We start from the raw sequence: 26,430 nt of genomic DNA, 5'->3' as shown, positions 1-26,430 counted from the left end.
ACAAATTTGGTTATAATTTAAATTTCTTCCTATGAAAGTACTCTAGGGTTTTAATTGCTTCACAAAATACATATCCTTTCATATCCTTAAAAATGCATACTTAGGTTCAAAGAATTACCTCATATGAGTTGGATAAAGCTTGTGGATTGTCAAAATACATAATAAACAAATGCCACACTGTGGTTCTTGTGATTTAAACCAGAGCTTTACAAGGTGACACAATAGTGAAAATAACATTGTTGATATTGTTGATAAAAAGTGATGATATTGTTAGTGATACTGATGACATTATTAATAAAAAGAAAAATATAATTCTGAGAACATTTTTGTCAATTCTTCCTATATAGTATTTATGCTATATTTTTAAGGTACTTTTCAAAGATTAAAAAATTGGATATAATACATCCCAAAGCTAACAAATGCTCCAGTCTTCATTAAATACGCAAAAATGACATTTCCTTGAAGGGAATATTTGAAAGTTTTGCCTTATTAAGCATATTGTTCAGCTAGTGCTACCAGGTAACAGTGATGTCTAAAAAGAGAAGGGCCAAATGCAGTTAGGGAATTGAATTCATTTTTGACATCAGAAACTGATTTCTTTAAGTTTTCCACGTTCAAAATTGTACTTTTAGTGAAGTTAGAGGACAAGGGTGAGAGGTAGAGGGAAGCCAACATGACTGTTCCTCTGAATCTTTACTTTCATCTTGTAGAGATGGGCTGTCCCTATGTTGCCCAAGCTTGTCTTGATCTCCAGGAATCAAGTGATCCTCCCGCCTCAGCATCCCAAGTAGCTGGGATTACCAGCATGAGCTACCATGACAGCTTCTCTGAATCTTATTAAACAGTCATTGTAAAATCTCTCATAGACTCAAGTTTAAACCTTAAACTCAGTATTTGAAAATACACCAAGTTTTTTGTATGCTTCCTTCATTTTTTGATTCACTAGAGGACTAATTATAAAGTAGGATGCAAATCTTTCTGGTCAATTTAAACAGGCTGGTGGGATATGCATGAAGGAAGTGACGTGGTTCATTGACAAATCTTGCTCTCAGTGACTCTCATCAGAGCAGAGAGGGGTGAACATTTCGGACGACCCGCAAGAAGCATTTCCGATAAATAAACAAATAATACATGTGCTTAAACAGCAGCAAGCACCACAGGAAACCCGCCTAGCGAGCAATGTTACCCAGAGAATTTTGTGGATGAGCTAAAAGAAGAAAGAAAAGTATAAAAATACCAGCAATTGGAGTATTATCTTCTTGAGTTGTTAATTCAGATAAAATGGGTTCAAAAAGCCAAATTTTTTTGTGGATTTGTTTTTCTTTCTGCTTTTTACATGTTTCCATGTTTTTTCAATTTTTGGTGGAGATGAGATCTCACTATATTGCCCAGGCTGGTCTCAAACTCCTGCCATCAAGCAATTCTCCTGCCTTGGCCTCACAAGGCTTTGGGATTACAGGCATAAGCCACCTTACCTGGCCTCATATGGGTGTTTTTAGCAAATGAAAAAACACGCATAAACTTAAAGTGCATTAAAAAAAGCTGGATCAACAGATGCATAGATGTGTCATAAAGCAAGATGTTAATGACAGACTATAGATGGTAGATATATGCGGATTTACTGTAAAATTCCTTCAACTTTTCTTCATGTTTAAAAATTTTCATAATAAAATGTTGGGGAAAAATATATGCAGAACTCAATGGCCTAATTCATTTTTCTCTATAGAAGACATGGCTAGAATTACATTCTCAGCTAAATACATCACCTTTCTTGATTAGCAAAAGTTGACCTTTTAAGTATCAAAAGTTGCTTTCTATTTTATCGGTTTTTAGGAACTGGTTCTAAAATGAATAACTAAATATAATATAATATAAACACATATATGTAATATGTCTTTTTAAAAAGCTCTAGTATCACCAAAATAATTAGGAAAGACTTCAAGTAAGGACTGGCATGGTGAACTGACACTAAGAAATATAATTTGTCCTGTGGTCACCAATGAAAACTAATGACATTTATTGGCATCTGACTCATGTTTATTGAACTAGTGATGGGCTCTAAAAATTGTTGAATGTTTTATTCTGTGAATTAGTTTTCTAGTTTGCCAGAAAAGATGCCCTAGTTAGCGCCGGGCACGGTGGCTTACACCCGTAATCCCAGCACTTTGGGAGGCCAAGGCGGGCGAATCACGAAGTCAGGAGTTCGAGACCAGCCTGGCCAACATAGCAAAACTCCGCCTCTACTAAAAATACAAAAATTAGCCAGGCATGGTGATGCGCACCTGTAGTCCCAGCTACTCGGGGCGACTGAGGCAGGAAAATCACTTGAACCCAGGAGGCGGAGGTTGCAGTGAGCCGAGATAGTGCCACTGCCCTCCAGCCTGGGCAACGGAGCAAGGCTCCGTCTCAGAAAAAAAAAAAAAAAAATGACCTAGTTAAAGTAAACGTCCTTAAAAACCACACTGTATCACATACTTTTCTACTGTTCTTGAACAAAAGCTGGAGATGAAACATACAAACAAACGAACAAGAGCAATCTATGTGGAAGAACCAAGAGACAAATGGGCTGAGTAGAGTGTTTGTAAGTTAGGCCATTCAGTTTTCTGTGACTGCTCAGGGAAAGATGACCTCTCCCAGTTTTCTTCTGCCTCCCTTGGCTGTACAATAGTGGGTCAGGAAATCATAAGCCAGTTATCAGCCTCTCCAGGCTGGAAATATGCCTCTGTTTCCAGAAATAAATATGCTTAGGTGAACTTAGAAGGAAGGAAAAAAAGGGCTGGAGTCAAATCTGAAGTGTCTCACTCTTTCCCAAACCTCCAGGAAAATGGGATATAAAGGCCAATGCAGCACTTAAGATCAACGCGCGATAAGTTTCTAGATCTATGAAACAGTTCCTCAGATAACCAAACTCCATTGTGGTTTGGCACTATTTATCTCACAGGATCAAGAAAGAATTACCCAAAATGTGCTCTTCCCTTTTTCTTCTAGGTATTGGATCAGACATCCAGTAAGACATAATCTCTGTGTTTTTTAGGAGCGTAGGGTCTGCATTTGAGCTTGCTTAAAACTTAATTCAACAAGCATTTCCCAGGAACCTATCATGAAAAGCAATGAACCTTTTTGGTTTGTTTTGTGTCAAAATGAGATGCTGCTTCTACTCTTCCTCAGCAAAGCAAAAAATTTTCCTTCTTTTCTAGCCGTGAATTTTTCCTCCTCCAAATTGGCTCTTCTATACATTAGTAGCCACTTAAGTCCTTCCTGGAGCTGTATTCTAGTTATGTTAAAAAAAAAAAAAAAGCCAGAAAAAAGCATTCCAAAGAAAGTGATCCCATAGACTGGGTGGATGGTAGTTCCTCTCACTGGATGGTAGTTCATTTTCATTGTTGAATTGATTTCGTACTAACAACTGTAATACAATATGCTACTAAAATCTTTCTTCCCTAAAGGAAAGAAAGTATCTTAGATTGGAGAAGAGGGTTCTTCTAGCAGGCCAAGATAACTCGAAAAGCCTGGCTGGCAAGGATTTCCCCCACACCATGGGTCACTACCATTGCAGTACTATCCAGAGTTTTACCCATCCCTGTTCTTTGATATTTCATACAATAAAAAGATCTTTTGAAACTGGGTTAACAATATATAAAACTACAGCTAGGCTCAATTTAAAAATATCCGTTTCTTAACTCACTGCAGTGCCTGACCACATTGACACACAATAGCATGACAAACTGTATTTCTATTAGCTTTATAGCTTTAACATACTAACTCCAATAAATACTACTGCAGGGATGAGTAAAAACTAAAGTCAAAGAGAATAGAGGGAAAAACAGAATGGGAAAATAAAGTAGGAAAATGAATGGAGAACGTTTTAGTGCTGAGAAATTATAAACAACTCAAGAAGGAAGCCGAGTTATCATAACATAGGAAAATGCAATGGATTGAACATTTTGTTTTGAATTGAGCCATTTGTTATACTAGCAACAAACTGTATTATTAATAATAATATAGGAATGTTTGATTTGTTTCCTTGTGGATTCTTTTGGCCTTTTCTTTGACATTTACTTGCGAGAAGACTAGAGCATTCTTTTTCTATTTAATATTTGGGTGAAAGAATACATGGAATATATTTCATCTTTCTTAAACACAATTGTCATGACCATGACTCTGGTCTAGGGGCGGTTATAAGGCTCAAAGCCATAAAATCAAATATCAAATTCAAGAAATTTAAAAAATATATAAACAATTACATATAAATGTGACATAAATGGACTATTTCAGTCCATCTTGAGTAAATGAATATATGACGGTTTCTTACTGATAAATCGATCATCTGTAGAGGCAGCTTGTTAATGATTACACAAGGAATCATTCTATAGTATAGAATACTCACGTTTTAGGATGTTTCTTTGCTCTAATTCTTCAGTTGTGGGCCTCTGGCTCAGCCTCCTATGATGACAAGAAGGATATATTACAGGTTAAAAACAAGGTACCCTAGTAGGAGACTCAGAACAAAACAACAAAGCTCTATTTTTCATGTTTTGAGAAATAAAAATCCATTTTTAAAGCTGCAAAATAAAAGTCTCCTTCCCATTAGTTTGGAGACTACAGATCATGGCTGAGGCTGCTCACCGACCCCCATTACACAGTCTCCTTTCCTTTTAGCAACAGAGCGGCCTGGATGTTAGCTAGGTACCTGACTACAGACTTCTGCCTCCCTAGAAGCCAGGTATCGTGCTGTGACTGAGTTTCTGCAATGGGATGTGAGCAGAATGATGTTTGTTACTTCCCCTTCTCATCCTTAAAATGCCTGGGTGCATGTTCCCTTCTTTCTCTTTCCTTTTTCCACAGGCTAGAACTTCAGCATGATGGTGTGAGCCAGCTTTGATCATGCAGCTGAGACCATCTAGGGGATGGGAGAGCAGCAAGACAGAAGGAATGGGGCTGCCAGGCAGACTTCAAGGAGCCATGCTCCCACCATACTGGATCGCTCACCTACCTGGGGAGTGTCATGTGACAGTAATATTAAGATTACCCGGCCAGGCACAGCATCCTATTTTAGACCCTAATGAGCTATGTATTAATTAGACTATAAGCTAAGCTGTAACAGAGACCAAAAACTGCAGTGGTTCAAACCAGGTATGTGTGGGCCTACAGATCATGGCTGAGGCTGCTCATTGACCCCCATTACACAGTCTCCTTTCCTTCTAGCAACAGATCGGCCTGGATGTTAGCTAGGTACCTGACTACGGACTTCTGCCTGTGAATAGTTAAGTATTTAAAATGTGGTTGTTGCTATGCCGTGAATGCAATCTCCCTTTCTCATTGTATTTTCTTCTATGTATCAATGTTATATAAACATAATGTTGATTTTTATAGGTTAATCTTACATCAAGCAAACCTGCTGAAATTATTATATATAGCAATTTTGGGTCAGTTTTTAGAGCTTTCTAGGTATACAACCATGTATAATAACAGTATATCTTTCCTACAATTTATACCTTTTCTTCACCACAAATAATTGTGACCAGACTTTTAGCACAGTAAGATTAAGGAATTTTTCTTTGCTTCTATTTTTAAAGAAAATGACTTCAGGGTTTCTCCCTATAGTAAGATATTTAGTATATATTTTTTAAATTTATTTTTAAATTTTTTTTGAGATGGAGTCTCACTCTGTTGCCCAGGCTGGTGTGCAGTGGTACAATCTCGGCTCACTGCAACCTCCGCCTCCCAAATTACTGCCTCAGCCTCCTGAGTAGCTGGGATTACAGGTTCCAGTCATCATGGCTGGCTAATATTTGTATTTTTAGTAGAAACGGTATTGCACCATGTTGGCCAGGCCGGTCTTGAACTCCTGACCTCAGGTGATCTGCCTGCCTTGGCCTCCCAAAGTGCTGGGATTACAACTCCTCGTTTGTTTAGGATTTTAACAAAAACTTACAAAATTTTCTTTACTGCTATTTTGACATTTATTGAGGTGGGTATATGATACTTCACACTTTTTTACTCCTTACTATGATAACACTATTATTATTTTATGCAAATATTATTCAGTGATTTACATTCTTCTTCATGGTAAAACATAAACAAGAGTAATAAAACAATCAGAAAACCTAGAAGCATATACTCTCTCACATAGAGTAGAAAGTACAAAACAGGAGACAGTATACAAAAGAAAATTGGGCAGAGAGCCCAGGAGTGAAATTCTAATTCTGGTTCTGCTACTCAGTAACTGCATGTCCTTGAGACATTTCCTTAATCTCTCTGGGCCTCAGAGAGGCCCCTTGTTTTTCCTTGGTAAGATGGCAAGTTTAGAATTGTAGGTTTTTCCAGCTCGATACCATTAATCACGTTAGTCCCTCTTGCTTCTGCTGGCTTTTTCCTGAAGCCAGAAATGGTCACAGGTTAGGGCTGAATTAAGAAGACGAGAGCGAGAGAGACCACTGGTAAACATTCCCAAATTTCTTCCAGAGTCGCAAGAGGGTTTACAGAACAGAGAGACCCTCTAAGCCTCCCCCGAGGTTCCCTGGTAGGCTGTGCTTTTCCTTCAGATAGATGCCACAGCTGCTGTCTCTGACACCTTTCTGCACAACTCAGCTGTAAGAAGGTGCCTTAGGGGTTACTCTTCCTCTGGAGAAATAGTCAGCAGCCTCCATGCCAATCCTGCCTCCAGTTATACCACTTCCAAGCAAGGACAGCAATTTTCCCCCCACCTCCAAATCCTGCTCTGGGATTCTAGACAGTTCCTTTCTCCCAGTTATGCACCCTGTTGTGTATGCAGAGTAAAGTCAGCAGAACAACTAATTCTTACATGTGCTTAAACTGATCATCAAAAATAAGACCTCTGGCATGAATGCTCACTTCTATTAAAACTGCCAGTTAAAGGGACTTGTAAAGTCACCAGTAGCGAAAGCAAAAATCCTATACAATGGTTGGAGGCAGGAAGAGATGTCAGATGATCCATTTACTTGAAGTTGGAAGAGGGATGTTCAGATATGAGGGTTAAGGCTACCTGACTTGGATGGAGGCAGACCACTGAAGGCAAATAATATTTCTGCAGTCTCACAGTCCACAGGGCAGAACCTCATGGCATTCCCAGGAATGCTAGTGAGTCCATAAATTAGGCCAGGATTGTTGAGCAAACTGTGATCTGCAGGCCAAATCCAGCTTTATGAATAAATAAAGTTTTATTGGAACATGGCCACACTCATTTGTTTATCTATTATTTACAGCTGCTTTTATGCTACAGCAGCGCAGTTGAGTAGCTGCAACAGAGACTGTCTGGCCAGCAAAGCCTGAAATGTTTGCCAACTGGTCTTTAAAAAAAAGTTTTTGACTCCTGGAATAGGCTTTGGTGACCTCAAAGCCACAGGCTAGCTGGGCCAAAGGACAGGTTCTTCGAGTGGTTCATCATGCAAGACCAACTTTAAAAGACCCAGTAGGCCAGATGTATCTGTACATAAGGAATTCACAATGACCCCAGTTAGGTAGGAAGCTTTGGGAAGGAGAAAAATACAAATTAGTCAGTACTGTCCTAAAATGTTAGCAATTACCTGACTAACTTGGTTCCAATTTGTTGTCGGATTTCCTGCCTCTCTTCTTCAGATGTACGCTGCAAGATGTTTTTGTCCTCTAGTTCTTTCTTAGATGGTCTGTTGCCAAGTTTGATAGCAAGAGTATCCCTCCGGCGTATTTTACTTGCCAAAGCACCTGAGGATTGAAAAAGAGCAGAAATGCAGAGAGAGAGGCTTTTAGCCAGTGGCACTCAGGTTACACACGGCATGGACTTTAAATAGAGCCCAGACCAAATTCTTTCTCCTCATGCAGGAGGAGAATCTTAATTAACCTAAGGAAAAAAAGACTTTGAGTTGGATGCAGTGCATTTTGAGAAGACTGAAGTGCTATTTCTTTTTAATGTTCTGAAAAATATTGGGACACCATGAAAAAACTTAGAAGTATCACTTCATCGTTTGGAAAGTGATAGCTGCAGTTTATTTTGCTGAGAGGGTGGATCATAGAAATGAATGATTGCACAATTCTGCTTCTTTTTCAAGTTTAAAAAACTTAGTTCTTTTGCTTTTATTCTGTACAGTTAATCCTTGTCTCCTCCTTTCCTCTACTCAGACGCCATCCTGGCAGAGTCTACCAATGTTTAACCCTTAATTACCCCAGAATCCTGAAAATTTCAACAAATGATAAGTAACACCACATGGATGATAATGGTTTCTTTTTTTTTTTTTTTTTTGCTCCATGCAAATTAAAAGGGATTTGAAAAAGTGCCATTTAATCGCTAATATAGTAATAACTTGCCATAATCTACAAATTCAGTCCCACAGTGAATCCCTCCCATGTTATCCAGCACAAAGTTAAAAAAAAATAAAAGCACTTTCCATATCTCTAAGTTATATTAGGTTGATGCAAAAGTAATTGTGGTTTTTGCCATTATTTTTAATACATAAATGATATTATTATTTCCTAGAAGGCCTACTATCTTACTTATTGTGGAAGTATGATTTTTTTTAATGCTAGCAAGGTATTTAGCATTCTTTTTATTATTATTTTTTGAGATGGAGTCTCGCTCTGTCTCCCAGGCTGGAGTGCAGTGGCGCGATCTCAGCTCAGTGCAACTTCTGCCTCCTGGGTTCAAGCGATTCTCCTGCCTCAGCCTCCCGAGCAGCCGGAATTACAGGCGTGCGCTAGCATGCCCATCTGGTTTTTGTATTTTTAGTAAAGATAGGGCTTCGCCATGTTGGCTAGGCTAGTCTCGAACTCCTGACCTCAAGGGATTCACCCACGTTAGCCTCCCAAAATTAGACATGAGCCACCGTGCCCAGCCTCTTAATGCTAATGAGGTATTTGGCATTCTTGACTCATTCCTCCTTCCCCTTTCTATAAACCCCAGTACAAAAGCGGTGAAAATTTCAAACACCTCCAATGAGTAAGCCTATGAATCTGCACTGACTTTCTTTCTTCAACAACAGGCCCAGAGTGGAAGGGCTCTCTTTGGTCATAGTGAGAAAGGTCTCTCTTATTAGAAAGCTTTGATTCTCAGCACAAATACTAATATGCACATCTAGCACATCTAGCTCATCTAGCTCATCGACAAAGGCCAGATCCAGCCATGTGACATCATCTTCTGGAAAGGCCTCCCATCAAAAGCTAAACTTTAGGATATACACATTTCTAATTTGAGAAAGGAGGATGAGGGGAAAGAAAACATCAGATGTCTGGTTCCTAATGAGGCTTTTATTCTTTATAAACTGCAGCTGCTTCTGCTTATCACCCACGCTCCTCCCTGCCTCTTGAAAACAGTCTTACTTTCTCCACTGCCATCCTCATCTTCGTCTTCGTCCTCATCATCGGTGTACAAGATAGGCCCGTCCGAGTCAGAGTCATTGGCTTGGTATTCCCTGTGGCCTTCATCTTCTGAGGCACTAAAGGATTCTGAAGATTCGCCCATCAGCCCAGGAGTCAGTAGCTGAGGCACTGTCTTCCCCAGCTCCTCTTTGGTTGTGAAACTGTTAAAGGCAGAAAAGCATGGGAGTGATGTGAAGCTCAGAGCAACCCTCGGCGGCACCGACACTAAGAAAAAGAGCTCTAGTTTCATGGGCTTCCTTCAGGCTGGGGAAAGCAGACACTTGACATAGGCCAGGCTAAAGTCACTGAAATGAAAGCTTAATTCTCAAGGTTTTACATTTTTCATCTGTAAAATGCAAAGGCTTGGTATCTGATACATTTAGCAAACAAATAGGGTAAAACTACATTTTGCAAATTATTTTTTCCTTCAAGTGTCAGCTACAGCCTCAGCTCCTTCAGGAAGCTTTCATGGACCTTCAGTTTAATTCCTTGCCCCCACATCTGTCCCATGGGGACCTGAAGACAATCCTGCTAGAGTGCTTAGCATACTACATCTTGACCACCCATTGCTTCTCTGCCTTCTCAATCCCACAAGTTCCTGGAAAAGTGAGACTCATTGTTTCGCATCACAGCACCCAGAAGGTAATGACATAGAAAAGTACATCTTCTTTCATTAATATATGGCTGGGTTCGGTGGCTCATACCTGTAACCCCAGCACTTTGGAAGGCTGAAGTGGGAGAATCACTTGAGCCTAGGAGTTCAAGACCAGCCTGGGCAACATAGGGGACCTTGTCTCTACTAAAAATACAAAATATTAGCCAGGAGTGGTGGCCGGCACCTGTAATCCCAACTACTCGGGAGGCTGAGGCAGGAGAATCACTTGAACCCGGAAGGTGGAGGTTGCAGTGAGCCAAGATCGCGCCATTGCACTCCAGCCTGGGCAACAAGAGCAAAACTCCGTCTCAAAAATAAATGAATTAAATAAATACATAAATAAGATAAAATAAAATAAAATAATAAAAAATTAGCTGGGCATGGTGGCGCTTGCCTGTAGTCCCAGCTTGAGCCTGGGAAGGATTGCCTGAGCCTGGGAAATCGAGACTGCAGTGAGCCATGCTAGCACCACTGTACTCCAGCCTGGGTAACAGAGTGAGACCCTGTCTCAAAAAAAAAAAAAAGGAAAACATATATATATACATATATGAATTAATCCTGCTTTTATCCCGATATGTAAATAGTAAAAACTCATTTATCCTATGTGTGTTTTCATTTTTAAAACTGCCTCTTGTAACATAACAGACAATGTGCAAGTTAAATACACTTTTTAGAAAAAAGGTAATATGACTCTAGCCTGGGTGACAGAGCGAGACTCCATCTCAAAAAAAAAAAAAAAAAAAAGAAAGAAAGAAAGAAAAAAGGTGATATGCAAGGATGCAATAATTTTCTATTATTTAGCCTAGTAAAAGTCTGTGATTTAAAGAGTTACTATTAATGTACAAAGATTGCCAATTTTCAAAGACTAGACTAAAAAATACATAGTAATTTACATAAAAACATCACATCAAAAATAATGTAATCTTCATTTTAAGACACAAAGATCCCCCAAATTGCTTTCTGGTAAAAAGTTCTTCCAGCAATAAACACAGATAAACTTTATCAGAATATGAGGTATTTAAAACCCTACTTTGTAGTTATAAACCTGAGTGATCACTGTCAAAATTTTGTTTCTCACTTATCAGAAAAACCCAACAGACTATATTCTCGCTCTCAAACAGGGAAATAGGAAATCTCATTTTTATTGTGTAAAATATACATAACATAAAATTTGCCATTTTAACCATTTTTAACTGTACAGTTCACTGGCATTAGACACATTCACATTACTGTGTAACTACCACCACCAACCATCTTCAGAACTTTTTCGTCTTCCCAAATTGAAACTCTACCCATTAAACAACTCCCCATAACCATTATCTCCCAGCCATTGGCAACTACCATTCTACTTTTTGTCTCTATAATTTGACTATTCTAAGCACCTTCTCTAAGAGAAATTATACAATGTTTGTCTTTTTGTATGTAACATACTTCACTTAGCATAATGTCTTCAAGGTTCCTTCATTCATGTTGTAGCATGTGTGAGAATCTGCTTCCTTTTTAAGGCTGAATGATATTCCACTCTATGTATATAATACATTTTGTTTATCCATTCACCAGTCAATGCACATTTGTGTGTTTTCACCTTTTGGCTATTGTGAATAATACTGCTTTGAGCACTGGTGTACAAATTCAAGTGCCTGCTTGCAATTATTTTGGCTACATACATGGAAGTAGAATTGCTGGATCACATGGTAATTCTATGTTTAATTTTTTGAAGAACCACCATACTGTTTTCCACAGTGTGAAATCTCATCTTAAATAAGAGAAGATCTATTTTTATAGGAAAAATTTTCCACAGTCTGGGTTTTTAGTTGATTGCCACTGGAAGCCATTCTTGTTTGAATTGGCTGCCATTATGGGTGATCACAGCACGTTTAAAATACATGCCAATTAATAATATGTTCTGAATAACAGAACAAATTTGAGAGATGAGTCCTTTATTTGTTGGTGTCATTGTTCACTAATTAATTATCATATTGATTATTATTCTAATCTTACTATTTGTATTTTGCTTCATGGTTTTCAAAGAGTCCAGCATACATCTACAATTTACAAGTATTCTATTGTATAAGGAGGGCAGATAACTTACAGTTCATGGAATCAAAGAAGACCATGAGTGAGTTGCCTAACCAAGGTAGCAAGTCTTGTCTAGAATCCAGACTGAAGACTCTTGGTCTACCTATTAAATTTTACATTTATTATACTATTATATTTTACACTTAATGAGTTATGTTATAAATTATATCTGATGTTAAATATATTCCAAATTTGTATTAATCAACTCATGACTTACCCCTCATTTTTCCCCCTCGGGTTCCTGGGCACACTGGACAATATAGTGCATTCTATACATGTTTGTGAAAATGAACTGTACAAAGTAGCCTTTTGGATATGGCCTCCAAATGGGCTTATTAGTTTTCACCTTATATTGTATCACACATATGTGTTACTGATGAAGCTGCCCATGAATGGAAGCCTACCAAATAATTAGTACCCTGCCATATGGGAAGAGAGGTAGGTATTTTTATACATAGCCACTTGTCTTCTTGAAAGTTTTGATATTTGTATTCCAAACAGAAGTCTCTTCATAAAATGACAAGATTTTCACACATTAGTTGATGAAACATAACTCAGAAGGAAAGTTCTAAGTAAAGCAAGTGACTAAGAGCCAGATATTCTAATCCAAATATCCACTTGAAAAAGGCAGAAGGAATTTGGAAGGAAATTTGAGAGACTACTTACTCCAGGTTCATTAATTCAAGAGCAAACACAAACCATCCCTGTAGGATGAACTGAAATTTAAATTTTGAAGAATATACAGAGAAGAAAATCCCTATGGCGTCTTCTAGGAAAGCATTATAACTACCTTGATGGACAGGAATATCTATTATAAATAGCCTCAATGGCTAATGATGTACTAAGCTCACTCCCTCTGATTATAGTCCCAGTAGGAATGAAGAACAGATGCTTACCTCTTTGGTCTGACAGTTCTTCATATACTTGAGATGAAGACTGATATTAAGCCCTTAGTATGTTGTGTGTTGCTTAGCACGATAAAATGCACTCCTTAAATATTTGTGGAAATGAACGGGATAGAGTCAGGCCACCTTTGGATATGAGCTCTCTGAGTGTTTAAGAATATATCAGGAAGCACTTTACATGTTGCACCTTATTCTTTAGTATATTGAACAATAATCCCATATACCCAATCTAGTTCCCAAAATTCAGATGTTACCTTAAACATTATACTTCCTGGGTACATCAGACAATATTTTGGTATAAGCTAGTCTTAACTATATTGCCTTGCTCACTTTTGTATCCTTGGTGCTTAGTACATTGCCCAGCACAGAAAAGGCAATCAAAAAATATATGCTGTAAGAATGAATGTTCAGTTCTAATGGTTGGAAGTGATCGCAATGTTGGAAAATACTCACTATAGTTAAATGAAGACATTTGCTGTGTGCTGGAAGTATTAAGAATGCTGCTAGGGTTTGAATGTGACTCTCAGAATTCATGGGTTACAATTTAATCCCAGCTGGGTATGGTGGCTCACGCCTGTAGTCCCAGCACTTTGGAAGGCTGAGGCAGGCAGATCACAAGGTCAAGAGTTCAAGACCAGCTTGGCCTATATGGTGAAACCCCATCTCTACTAAAAATACAAAAATTAGCCAGGCGTGGTGGCAGGCACCCATAATCCCAGCTACTGGGGAGGCTGAGGCAGGAGAACTGCTTGAACCTGGGAGGCAGAGGTTGAGGTGAGCTGAGATCATGCCACTGTACTCCAGCCTGGGTGACAGAGCAAGATTCTGTCTCAAAAAAACAAAACAAAAACCTTCATCCTCAGTGTGAAAGTGTTGAGAGGTAGGGCCTAGTGGGAGGTGTTTAAGTCATGAAGGCTCTGCCCTCGTGAATAGATTAATGCCATTTTCAAAAGGGCTCACAGGGGTAGGTTCACTCTGTTGTGCTCTCTGCCCTTCCACCTTCCACCATGTGATGACATGGAAAGAAGATCCTTGCCAAATGCTGCTGCCTTGATCTTGCACTTCTCAGCCCCTAGGACTGTAAGCCAATATTCTAATCATTATAAATTACCCAGTCTCAGGTACTCTATTACAGCAGCACAAAATGTCCTAAGAAAGACACCATAACCATTAATTTCAATAAATCTTCTTTTCCCATATCTTTTATTAAAATGTCAAACAAAGAAAATAATTTGTAATTTGACATTTATTTTTTCTTGGCTGTCCTTCAAATATTGGTGCTCAAAATGACTTAAAAAAAACCCAAAGAAACTAACAGAAGAGAAATGGCAGTAGAAGTAGAAGCCACTGCTTTGGAAAACATGAAATTATTCATTCAGAGCATGGAATTGGGTATGCATTCTGGCTTCACCACCACCAACTGGGCAGTCTGGTGCAAACTATTTTAGCTCTCTCAATGCCAGTTTTCTTATCTATAAAACAGGGATACTTTTGGGAAGACTTGTGTAAATAAAATGATAATACATTTACAGTGCTTAGTTCCTGACATTAAATGAGTATTCAATAAATAAAGGTTATTATCATTAGCAATTAAATAATTAAAGTTGATATTTTAGTTTCTTGACCAAAACCAACCTAATTAATGTAATAATTTTTTTTAAGTCTAACATGACAGATTGTTTTGAAAGAGAACCTTTTACATGATTCAAACAATGAATACAGGTTTTGTTCTTAGACTCAGGAGAAAAAAGCCAGGATGCAAGAGCTCTAAGCCTTTGCTAGACAGAATTTATCATTGTGTCTACTATTCTCTGACAGCCATCCATCCCTTCATACCCGTGGGACAGGGCTAATATGTTTTATTTACCTGTAAGTAGAATATTTATAGGACTTTGTGAGTGATGAAATGCAAAGAACGAAAGAGAATGAGGACCCTCGGATGAACCCCAGGTTTCCAGCTTGGGCAACTGGGTGATGGTAAAGCAACTAACCCACCAACTGGATGAGGGTGAGGTAACATTGAGTTCCTTGGCCCATTTTGTTCAGGTACCTTCTTAAATGAAACTAAGACTACTTGAGCACTATCTTTTATCTTCCATTGTACTCTACAAAATCTAGCAATAGGGTCATCTTATCTTCAATGCTGCTTCCGCAATGTTAAAGTAGGCTGACTTTGTCTATAACCATCTTAAATCCCTTTTTTATTTTCTTTCAACAATTCAATGAGCATCCTTTGTGTGCCTATGGCATATCAGACTCTGGAGTGGTTGCTGGGCACACAGAGGTATATAAGACACGTTGGCTAATTCTGTCCCACAGGGTTAAGTATAGTAGACACAATAAACAATTCTGTCTAGAAGTACTGAATGGCTTCACAGAGGACATAACATTTAAGCTGGGTGGGAATTTAAAGGAACAAGAAAGGGGACAACTCTACTGATGGAGAAAAAAGAGTTCAAATTTGAGAGTTCTCTTCTGATCTTCTTTATGTTCTTGGAGAAGGGGAAGGCTCAGTAACTTGCTGACATGAGTGGGTAAGCACAATGGTAAAGTAAAGATTTAAAATAAGCACTGAAAGGAAAGAGAAGGGAACTGTGGACTGCTGAGCAGTGCTGAAGCAGGTTCTAAGTGTGCTTGAAAACATCGATCTCAAGTGGTATTTGTCAGCTCTACCAGTGTAATTTTCTCCAGCAGCCCTAGGCATTCCCAGGGCAGGGCTCTGACAAAGCAATGGTTGGATCACATGTATGCCTACCTAACACTCAGTAGATTAAATTATATAAGAAAGCAAACCCGGTGCTTCATTTCCAACAGAATATATTAGTGATCTTTAGTTCTCAGATAAAATAGGGGGTTTGTTCCCCAACTCACCATTTTGCATTTTCTCTGTTAACACTTAAGCCAGTGCCTGAGTAGAGAGTGGTTCTGTTCGTCGGCTCTTCAGCCCAAAGAAGCTGACTTGGGTCTAAGGCAGAGACGGGCAGGTCAGCTCCAACGCTGACGAGGACAACCGGAGTGTCTGAGGCAGTAATGCACTGATCCTCAAGAGGGAGAGGGGGGGCCGGAGGAGAAGGTGCTGGAGCTACAGGGGGTGGAGGGACCATGGACTTGGATTTGCCTGTGTTCTGCTCCTCAGCTCCAGGGACAGTCTGTTCGAGTTTGAAACTCTCCACTCTGGTCTCTGAAGGCTCTCCTTTAAGGTCGGATGTGCCAGAAGTGGTTGTGTCTGAGGACAGGCGAGAAGTCATTGGCTGCTTGCCAGTTTTTTTCTTGCCCTTGGTGGTCCCCACTGTCCCTGCTTTGCTAGAAACTGTCTCCTTTGAAGCTTTGGGACGAGATGAGGTGGATGAAGTGGATGGTGAAGCTGATGCTTTAGAGCCAGTTGTTTTTTTTGAATGAGAGGAGCCAGCTACAATAGAGAGACCTTGCATTAAAAAATCAAAGAATACAATGCTTTTTAAAATAAAGTAACCAAGGTGTAACTGTCAACAACATTTAAAATGTTCCCTTTAAAGTTTGTTGAATAAATGTAGAAGAGAAAATAGGCTAATCATGATAATAGTCTTGTCTTCTGCCCCTCCCTTCCTCCAATCCAGCAAGGAGCAAGTGATGTTTACGGCAAAACTCAGAGGAACAAGAGTCCTCTGTCTTCTCTCACTTTAGTCTTTAGCTGAGCCAGCCAAAGGGAGAATCTTCTGCCCCTTGTCTATGGGTCACTTGAAAAAAGCCCAGTATGCTCTCAAGAAGGAATGTTATGGTGCGTAAAGGACAGACATCAGCAGCTAGCTGGGTGTAGCACACAATTGGGCTCATCATAAATTATACATGTTCTATGCTGTCTTTCTAGGAATAGAGTGGTGGCCTGTATTCAGAAGAGACTGGGGTATATATCCAGCTTCTTTCTGGGTCAAAAACAAAATCACTCATCTTACTGCTAAAAGAGAAAATCCACACCAGCTTTCCAGTAGCTCCAGAGAAGAAAGCTCGCCATGCTGGACTCTACTTCCATCTGCAGTAGAGATGGGGTAAAGGGAAAACCCATGGCCACACAGGAAAGGTACACTCCCTTCAAAACATCAAAAGGCCAGAAAAAAACTTGTTGTTTACAAAACGTATTTACATGGGTTGCTCCTAACTTTTTTTTTTTTTTTGAGACAAGGTCTTGTTCTGTCGCCCAGGCTGGAATGCAGTGGTGCAATATCGGCTCACTATAACTTCTGCCTCCTGGGCTCAAGTGATCCTCCTGCCTTAGCCTCCTGAGTAGCTGGGACTACAGGTGTGTACCACCATGCCTGGCTAACTTTAATGTATTTTTGTTGAGACAGGGTTTTGTCATGTTGCCCAGGCTGGTCTTGAACTCCTGGGCTCAAGGGATTCACCCATCTCGGCCTCCCAAAGTGAGAGGGTTTGGTGGCTCCAAAGAATTACAGGTGTGAGCCACCGTGTCTGGTTCTAAATAATGTGAATGGAAAGGATATCATTCTCAGGTCTTCTGACTCCACCTTCGCAAATGTGATCTTCCTTAATGCTTAAGTTCCAAGAAGGTCTTCATCGAAGGATAGCTACGGTATATTTGCCTACTTCTGGATAGGGCACCCTCAATCAAAACAGTTTCAAAACAAAAAGATTAACTACTTTTTTCTTTATGTCATCTTAGTAAATATATGATGATAAAATAAACTCCTATGAGAATACTCTTTTCTTTCATGACCTATAAATTTATCCTAATGGCTTCTTCTGTTATAATGTTGTTATGCTCCTTCTCTTCATGAAGGGTTCAACTACCTTTCACAGAACGATTAGAAAACATCTTGTTAGCATTGTGAAGCCAATCCACACTGTATACAGATGTTATTATAACTTACCTCCAGTTATGACTTTATTGAAGTCAATTGGGAGGGTGAAGAGATGAAGAATAAATGAAAGAATAGACAATGAGATGTAAGACTTCATTTATTCTGATTAGACTGATACTAAAGAAGCCAGTCTTATTTAGTGACAGGTTCCAGGCTTAAAAGGAATCCCTATGGTTTTGGGGTCTTTATCGTTTAAGATATACATAACTAGAATTCTTCTTCCCCAAATCTAGACCTGTTACTTTATAGAAAACAACCTTCCCTAGCCTAGAAGTCAAACTCATTAAGCACACTCCTTCAATCTAAGTCCAGTCTACATTTACTTTTCACAACAAAGACGCTAAGGATTCGGTGCCTAACCATGTTCAATTATTTTCTTAGCTAAGTTAAACAGAATCCTTTCCACATAACAATTCTAATAATTTGTTAAAGAAAATTCTTTTTTTTGTTTTTTTTGAGACAGAGTCTCCCTCTGTCACCCAGACTGGAGTGCAGTGGCACAATCTTGGCTCACTGCAACCTCTGCTTCCCGGGTTCAAGTGATTCTCCTGCCTCAGTCTCCCAAATAGCTGGGATTACAGGTGCCCGCCACCACGCCTGGGTAATTTTTGTATTTTTAGTAGAGATGGGGTTTCACCATGTTGTACAGGCTGTTCTCGAACTCTTGACCTCAGGTGATCCACCTGCCTCGGCCTCCCACAGTGCTGGGATTACAGGTGTGAGCCACAATGCCTGGCCAATAAAATTCTTTCATCATTAACAGAAAAGTTAATTTTAGTTTGGCTTGAGGAAAAAGATATATTTTTTTTCACTGCCCAGAGTGCAAATTCAAGCCACATTATAGTTTTTCTTAAAGAATCTTCTTAAATAACAGGTCTTTGTTAAAATCAAACATGTTGCTTAAGTTACCTTCAATTAAGGGCATGATAAAAAAAAGTTGCCTCTCCTCAGTTAAGTACTTTTGTTGTTAATAATGTGTAACAATGAGAAACAAAAATCAAGGAGATTTAACCTGATTTCTCTGGCAAAGAAGCTGAATGTTCTTAAACCAATATCTAGGTAGCTACAGGTCTATACTAACTTAGTAATAGAGAAAGAATCTTAACTTATGGTTGTTTTAACAACTTAAATCACTGGGCTGAACATCAAGAGTAGCATTTGAACAAACTTTTCTAGAAGGTCCATATTATTCAAATAAAACAAAGTTACTATGCAGAAAGTTCTAAACGGTTATAAATGGATTATCAGTAGGATCATAAAGGGATATTATCAATATTTGATAAAACGATTCTTACATGATGGGCTTGTTGGTGTACTTAAATGCAACCCCTGTTTTCTCTGTGATAGCCTCTGGAAAAGTCAGGCCTTTTACAATACAATGAATAAAATGACTGTACTATTCTCTTAGGAACATCATGAGTGCCTAAATAAATCTTCAAGCAAAATATCTGGAAAAACCTCAAAATCGTTTATGAAAGCTATCCCCTGTCCTGGTGTTAATCATCGGCTTTCTTCTGAGGGAAGTAAAGAGAGTCCAAGCTGAGTTCAGAGTGAGCCACTACCACGTGGAGAATGGGAAAGTGGAGAAGTTAGTGCAAGACAGGAGCTTAATTCCCAATGACAGAGTGATCGTTTGGGGATGTTCTTTAAGAAGAAGATCAGTGCCTCCCTCACTTTAAGCAGTGCTTCTAGGGTTTTCTAGGAAGTCTGGAAAACACACACAGATCCCAACAAGAATGGACACTGATGGGTGAGGACAGCTGCTCCCTGAGGAGATGGCCACTGGGCACTGTTGGCACATCATTCTGGGAAATTTCAGTTTAGAGCTTATTAGAAGAGACCCAGACACTAAAGGTCAAAGGCGGGACATGAGGAGCACAGGGAGAGGGATGTCTATTGGCATTCAGAGATCTGTTATACTGTCAACTAAACCGCTCTCTGAATTTGAGCATTATGGTCATACATTATGAGAGGAAAAAGATCAACACCAAGGCAAATCCCGACAGTCAATTGCTAGAAAGTTGCTGTTGATTTTAAGGAAAATAGATTTTTTTTTTTGAGATGGAGTCTCATTCTGTTGCCCAGGCTGGAGTGCAGTGGCGCGATCTCAGCTCACTGCAACTTCTGCCTCCTGGGTTCAAGCGATTTTCCTGCCTCAGCCTCCTGAGTAGCTGGGATTAGAGGTGCACGCCACCACGCCTGGCTAATTTTTGTATTTTTAGCAGAGACAGGGTTTCACCACGTTGACCAGGTTGGTCTCGAACTCCTGACCTCAAGTGATCAATCCGCATCAGCCTCCCAAAGTGCTGGTATTACGGGTGTGAGCCACTGGGCCTGGCCTGATTAATGTCCTTTTAAAAGATAAGTGAAATGGTACGCATCTTTCTTCCTCTTCACTAAAAAAATGGGAGTTTCCACTTTGCATCAAGCATATCTGATTGTAAAGCAAAGCTGGATACATATTGCATGAAGTTATTGCAGGTCACTCAAACATCCACTGGTGATTTATAATAGTAACTTATAACCACATGACACCAGGATGTTTTGCCTTAGAACACACAAGTCTACAGGGGAGGTGTGGAACACTGAGAGTGTAACTTTCCACTCCACTGAAATAGTTTTCACTGCAGTAGAAAGTGGTGGGGTGGAGCTGAAACAAGTGACATGAACCCTTTGTCATTTATCAGAAGGGAGATGACTATGGATGCTGAGGATTTAACACATCAACATCCAGCAAATACATCAAAGTTATAATTGTCACATTTTTATATGCAAACCTTAGATATTTTGAAAGAAAATCCAAGCCAAAAAGCCACCCATAGGCTCATATAGGTAGAAGGTCAGTCAATGTCTAAATAATGTTATATCAGATCATTGTCATTCATCAGGCATACTACTCCCAGTATCCTTCAACTGGTGCTGATAGTGGATACTCAAGATGAAACCAGTATATTCACTCAAAAACTAATGAGGTGAACTATTCAATGGGTTGAATTTCCTTTGGTAGAGAGCAACAAAGGAATCTCCCGGGCATTCTTTGTGTCAAAGCTGAACCTGCTGGTGTAATGTCCTAAGACACCAAAAGCCCATCACACCTAGAAGAAACAATTAGCCCCATCCAAGAGCCAAGCACCCTAGAAGTGACCCCACAGGGCACTGGGGGCATACTCACCAGCCTCTCGGGTCGTGTTTCGGCTTGTTGGCTTGGGTGGAGGGACGGGGGCCTGCTTACCAGGAGCCTTGGTATTTTTTTTAATGGGAGGCACTTCATCACCTTTGTGGCTGGCCCCAGCAGTGGCCCCTTTCAGAGGCACAGGTGATTTTTTGGGTTTAGGTTTGGGTCTAGGCTTAGGAGGAGCAGAAGGAGGTAGAGCAGGAGCTGCCGGTGTTTCAGAGTGGTTTTCAGTGTTCTCTATAAACGAGAAAGTGAACAGAAGCAGACTGATACAGACACACACCATATAAACACAAGGAGCAAGACATGACGATAGTGACACAAAGCGTGGCTGCTTGGTACTTGAGAATCAGCACGGAGTTCTGCACCAGACAGAGCACAGTTTAGGGTGAAAACAAAGGCTGAAAGACAAACTGAGAAGTGTTCTCAGGGTACACGAATCACGCTTTAATAAAACCGGGTTGTACAAACTACCTTGACGAAATTAGGTTGAGGATGTGTGTAAATGTTTGCAGTCAGGGGCCTCAGTTCCAGCCTTGGATCTGGGGTTGCTGGATGATGATGTGGGCGTGAAGTGCTACATTTAAATTGAACAAACAATGATTTAACAAAGTTGAATCTGCCACTCCTGGAGAGTGGCAGATGAACTCGTTACAGTCACTGCTGTGGGGTGAGGAATGACAGCTACAGCAACTGCTGGACTCATGGTTACCCTTGAGAACTCAAGCCTGATCCATCTGAAAGGGATCTGTGTTCAGCCTCGCTGTGATCAAAACCCAATTATTTTGTAAGCTAAGAGAGACTCTGGAGAATCTTTTACATGAGGCAACAATGCGCTTTAGAATGAATCATCTTCTACTAGCAAAAGTTTCTAAAGCTTTCCCAGTACATTGGCAGCTTCCTGTTCTAAAATAACTTCCTCTGCCCTTTCCTTCCTTTCTTTTCTTTTCTTTTTTTTTTTGTGTGTGTGTGTGTGCATGAAAGAAAATCTTAAAAAAAAAAATTTTTTTTTTTTCAGATAGGGTCTCGCTCTGTCACTCAGGCTAGAGTGCAGTGGTATGATCACGGCTCACTGCAGCCTCTAACCTCAGCCTCCTGTGTAGCTGAGACCACAGGTGTTTGCCACCACGCCCAGCTAATTTTTGAATTTTTTGTAGAGATGGGGTTTTGCCACATTGCCCAGGCTGGTCTTGAACTCCTGGGCTCAAGCAATTTGCCTGCCTTGGCCTCCCAAAGTGCCGGGATTACAGGCATGAGCCACCATGCCTGGCCTTTTCAAACACTGTCACAACTGTAGGTACATCTAGATGGTGCCGAATCGAAGAAATACTTAGGTCTATTTTGTCATGTAAACCAAATAATTATTTTGGAAAGACAAAGGCTAAAATTCATCCAAAACTCATACCTAAGAATAGCAGCTTCTCACAAGGTTTTGTGTAACCGGAGGAGAAAGAGTATTAGTCTCTTGTTACTGAAAGACAGATGAGATGCTGAAAGTTCATTCATATATTCACATCTGTATTCTTCCTAATAGTGGCTGATGAGAATTAAACTAAAATACCATTCTAGTCCAAAGAGCTAGGCAGCATTTCTTTAAAAATGGGGCACAATAAAAACCTTGAGACAGTGTTAAGACAAGATCGAGCCTTAACCAAGGCTCCTATAATTGAATGCTCTAGAAAGGGTTTTAATATTGGAATATATTGCATTTTATTATTATTTATATTATTTTGTTTCTTATCCTAATGAGTGTGAAGTATAGAATTCTCTTTTAACCACATTCCCCATCAATCCACATATATAATTAGCATAGATGACTTCAGTTACAATAGGTAATCAACAAAGTTTTACTTTTAAAGTTCACCTTTGATCCTGCCTCAGCCACAAAATTCTCTTCGGTCACTGTGGCCCAAGTTGACCCCTTCTACCTCTGAACTTACTTGGGCTTATTGTGTGAGCCACTTACTCAACATTTATCAGAAGCTATTTTGTATTTTTGCCTTTCTGTTTATATATCTTGTCTCCTCAACTAAGCTGAGTATCATGTATACTAATAGTAATGGCCCTCTTAACTCAGCCAGTCTTAACCAGGCAAGTAAATCACAAAAGTCAGTTAGGTTTGAGAATGATACAAGTTGATACACACCTATAACATTTAATTTTAACTTAAAATATATAAATATACGTTAATTTCCCAGTCTTCTGACATATGGTTGAAGTCTATTCTTTAAATACATCTTTGTAACTTTAGCTCCCAGTATAATACCATGAAGTATGGAGACTAAGCCCAATAGTGTCATCCATAGTGAAAGTCAAACTGATCTGTAACACATGTCACCTTAATTCTCTTATATACCACAAACTCTACACGTTTTATCCTCTCCCTTAATAGCATGTCACTGAGGGGTATTTTTCATTTCTGCCTAAGGCTTAAAATTCTAAAGGTATACTGGAAAGAATCCAGCTTCTGGGTTTGGGAAGGAGGAGATAGTTCACCAGATTGGTTGGCAATGACAAGACCTACTAGGGAGAAAATGAACACACTGCAAACAGACTTTCTCCTAGCTCCTTAGAGAACACGTCTGCTCCTCTTGACTCTTCGAACGCTACCAACTATGTGTGAACATTTGTCATCCTGGTAATTCTTAAGTTATGTGTCTGTGTGTGTGTGTGTGTGCACATGTGCATGCACGCACACGCAGGGACATATGAGTATGCAAATAGTATAATTTTTTGACTGAATTATAAACTCCTTTTGTCTGAAATTTAAAATTCCATCGAACACAATGCTGTAAACACTATGTCTATTCAATGAATGGGACTGACTGTCTAATAGTTATTGACACACATCAGTAGAAAACAGAGCTTTAGTTGGAGCTGGGAGGTAATGAATTAAGTCAAGTTGTATATTTTACACTTACCATGTGATCTGAAGACATGATATAAACTGATGGCGTATAGGAGTATTATCACTTCAAGAGAAGGTTAAGAAAGGGCTGCCTAGTCATTCTGGCTTGATAAGGATGCTAGCCTTTCCAGCAATGCGGTCTGGAAAACAAGCTGTTTCCCATACTTCCAGGCTTGGCTCCTTTGAGCACTGGAAGGTTTGAGGTCAACGATACTTAGAACAAGCCTGGGGCTGCATGTGGTCCTCACCCTGCCTAGAATGCAATTCTTACCCAATTCCTCTGCTTCACTTGATGACCTCCTTGTTTCCTTCATGTCTTAGTTCATAAATATCTTCCTCTGAGAACCAATGTTGGTCCTCACTGTGAGCTCCCTTGGGTTGCTGTGCTCAGGCCTTCTATGGTACTTCGCATCTTGCACTACAATTGCCCGTTTGCACTCTGGTCTCCTCACAGGTCATGCTCTTAAGGCAAAGGCCATTTTTCATTTACTAGTCTTTTCCTGGCCCCTAGTAGAGTCTCACCTATGGTAGACCTTCATTATTTGTGGAACAAATAAGTGTTCACCACTTGTTATTTCATTGAAGATTTTAAAATAATAACTTGATAAAAATAATGTCAAGCAAGATTTCTTAGAATTCTTATAAAATCTTATTATTTAAAATTATTATTATTTTCTTTTTTTGAGACTGGCTGTCACCCAGGCTGGAGTGCAATGGTGCCTGAACTCAGCTCACTACAACCTCCACCTCCCAGGTTCAAGCAATTCTCCCTGCCTCAGCTTCCCAGTAGCTGGGATTACAGGTGTCCACCACCACACCCAGCTATTTTTGTATTTTTAGTAGAGATGGGGCTTTGCCATGTTGGCCAGGCTGGTATCGAACTCCTGACCTCAGCTGATCTGCCCGCCTTGGCCTCTCAAAGTGCTGAGATTACAGGCGTGAGCCATAAGATTTCTTATATTTAATACTAAGCTTTGTTTAACAGGGAGCAAGTGAGTTTTTCTGCTCTTATATATATAAAGGCACTTACTGAGAAAGAATAATGGGAGACCAAGAGCCCCAAAGACCTTAAGGAAGAAGTCTCTAGTATTAGGCAGAGGAGGCCCAAGACCACTGTACCAACTACAGTATCAGGTGCCTTCAGGAGCCCCAGAAATGCCCAGGGGGCCTGGGTGGAATCTACTCACAGAGCAAGTGTGAAGGACACCACGTGCCATTTGTTTTGCTTTCTTTGACGGTGATGTTTCAAATATTAAAGTATTGAGATATTGTCTTATGAAGAGATATAATACACATCTAGGGCTCTAAAGGCAGATGATATGGTTTGGCAAATATAACCAAATAGATGACAGAATGCTCTTGAATAAGTTGGCTTCATGCAGGAGGAAAGGGAGCACCGTATCCCAAAATAAAGGGTGAATTAAGATCATGGGATGGTGGGGTTTGCATGGTAGTGAGCTCACACAAGCAGTGAGATCAGAAGAGGAGCAGAGGCAAAAGTGAAGCTTGAGTTGGTCTTCAGAATGAAAAATGTGTTTTTCTAGAGAAATAAATTGTTACCTTTGTCATAAGGCATTTTCTAATTAACATAATACACTGTAATATTAGTTATGCGTGACATTCTTTTCAGTCTCACGAAGTGGCTTCTATACCTAGTGCTTCTCCTTGTGGCTCTGGTGTGTGCACTTTCCACACAGGAGAGAGCCGCACTGCCTCTTTAGTGGTATGTCAGCAGCCAGCACTCCCAGCTCCTTCCTCATGTACCTACTAGCCAAGCAACAGGCTCTCTTGGACCTTATCAGATAAGGAAGAATTGAATGTACTAATTCTAAGCAAAGAAAAACATCTCTCAACTATTCATAGACCCATAAGGTCTGCTATCTTCTTTCAAGAACATCAAGGTCTGTTGGTTAATTCATATAAAACTGTCAGGAACTTTTTATTATGTTGATAAGGGAAACACTTCCTTTGATGTCTGGCCAGTCCAGTGACGAATACCCTGCATAGACCAGGCACCAGAGATGGCACTGTTACGTAATGCAGGATGCGATTCTTGGATGTGAGAAGGCTGCCAGGGACAAACCACAGATGGATTTGAAATTCAACAGTCTGGCGAGACAGGACAGAAAGACTTAAACAAAAAACATCACTACTTGCGTTAATACTTTCAACTGAATCCCACTAAAATTTATGTAAGTCTACTTTCTTTTTATGTTCCAGGAATATTATCATTGAAAGTATTAGTTAATTTCATATTTTGTGTACATAAGCTTAACCAGAGTCCTTCAATGGAACAAGGCTAGATAAAGCCCTTGAAATAAAGCAAAATAATACATTTCCAACAGATTATTTACACAGGCTTCTAAAACTTTTAAAGGCTAATATATATGCAAATAATGAACAGTTATGAACTTCCAGAGAGGATGATTTTAAGTTACAATGGTGTGTTTAATAGGGCCATCAAATAATCTTTTTTCCCTTTCTCTCTCAAGGATCTGGGT

General features: G+C 39.7%; 1 protein-coding gene across 6 annotated transcripts in view; it reads right to left on the bottom strand.

Moving 5' to 3' along the window:
- Positions 1–26,430, bottom strand: part of PHACTR2 (phosphatase and actin regulator 2) — a 292,400-nt gene that overhangs the window by 49,055 nt on the left and 216,915 nt on the right. For 3 of the 6 annotated variants that reach the window (XM_055391371.2, XM_019029803.4, XM_004044779.5), the window contains exons 5-9: positions 21,019–21,258; positions 15,862–16,399; positions 9,313–9,512; positions 7,548–7,704; positions 4,388–4,443 (exon numbers count right to left, since the gene is read on the bottom strand). In XM_055391371.2, the coding sequence (XP_055247346.1) occupies positions 4,388–4,443; positions 7,548–7,704; positions 9,313–9,512; positions 15,862–16,399; positions 21,019–21,258 (1,191 nt within the window). The remainder of the gene's footprint in view (positions 1–4,387; positions 4,444–7,547; positions 7,705–9,312; positions 9,513–15,861; positions 16,400–21,018; positions 21,259–26,430) is intronic. The other 3 variants (XM_055391372.1, XM_019029804.3, XM_004044778.4) reach the window with 1 other exon arrangement.

The sequence above is a fragment of the Gorilla gorilla genome, chromosome 5, assembly GCF_029281585.2.
Source record: "Gorilla gorilla gorilla isolate KB3781 chromosome 5, NHGRI_mGorGor1-v2.1_pri, whole genome shotgun sequence".
Taxonomy (NCBI): Eukaryota; Metazoa; Chordata; class Mammalia; order Primates; family Hominidae; genus Gorilla; species Gorilla gorilla.
Note: the sequence above shows the minus strand (reverse complement) of the source record. Positions and strands in the feature narration are given on the sequence as shown.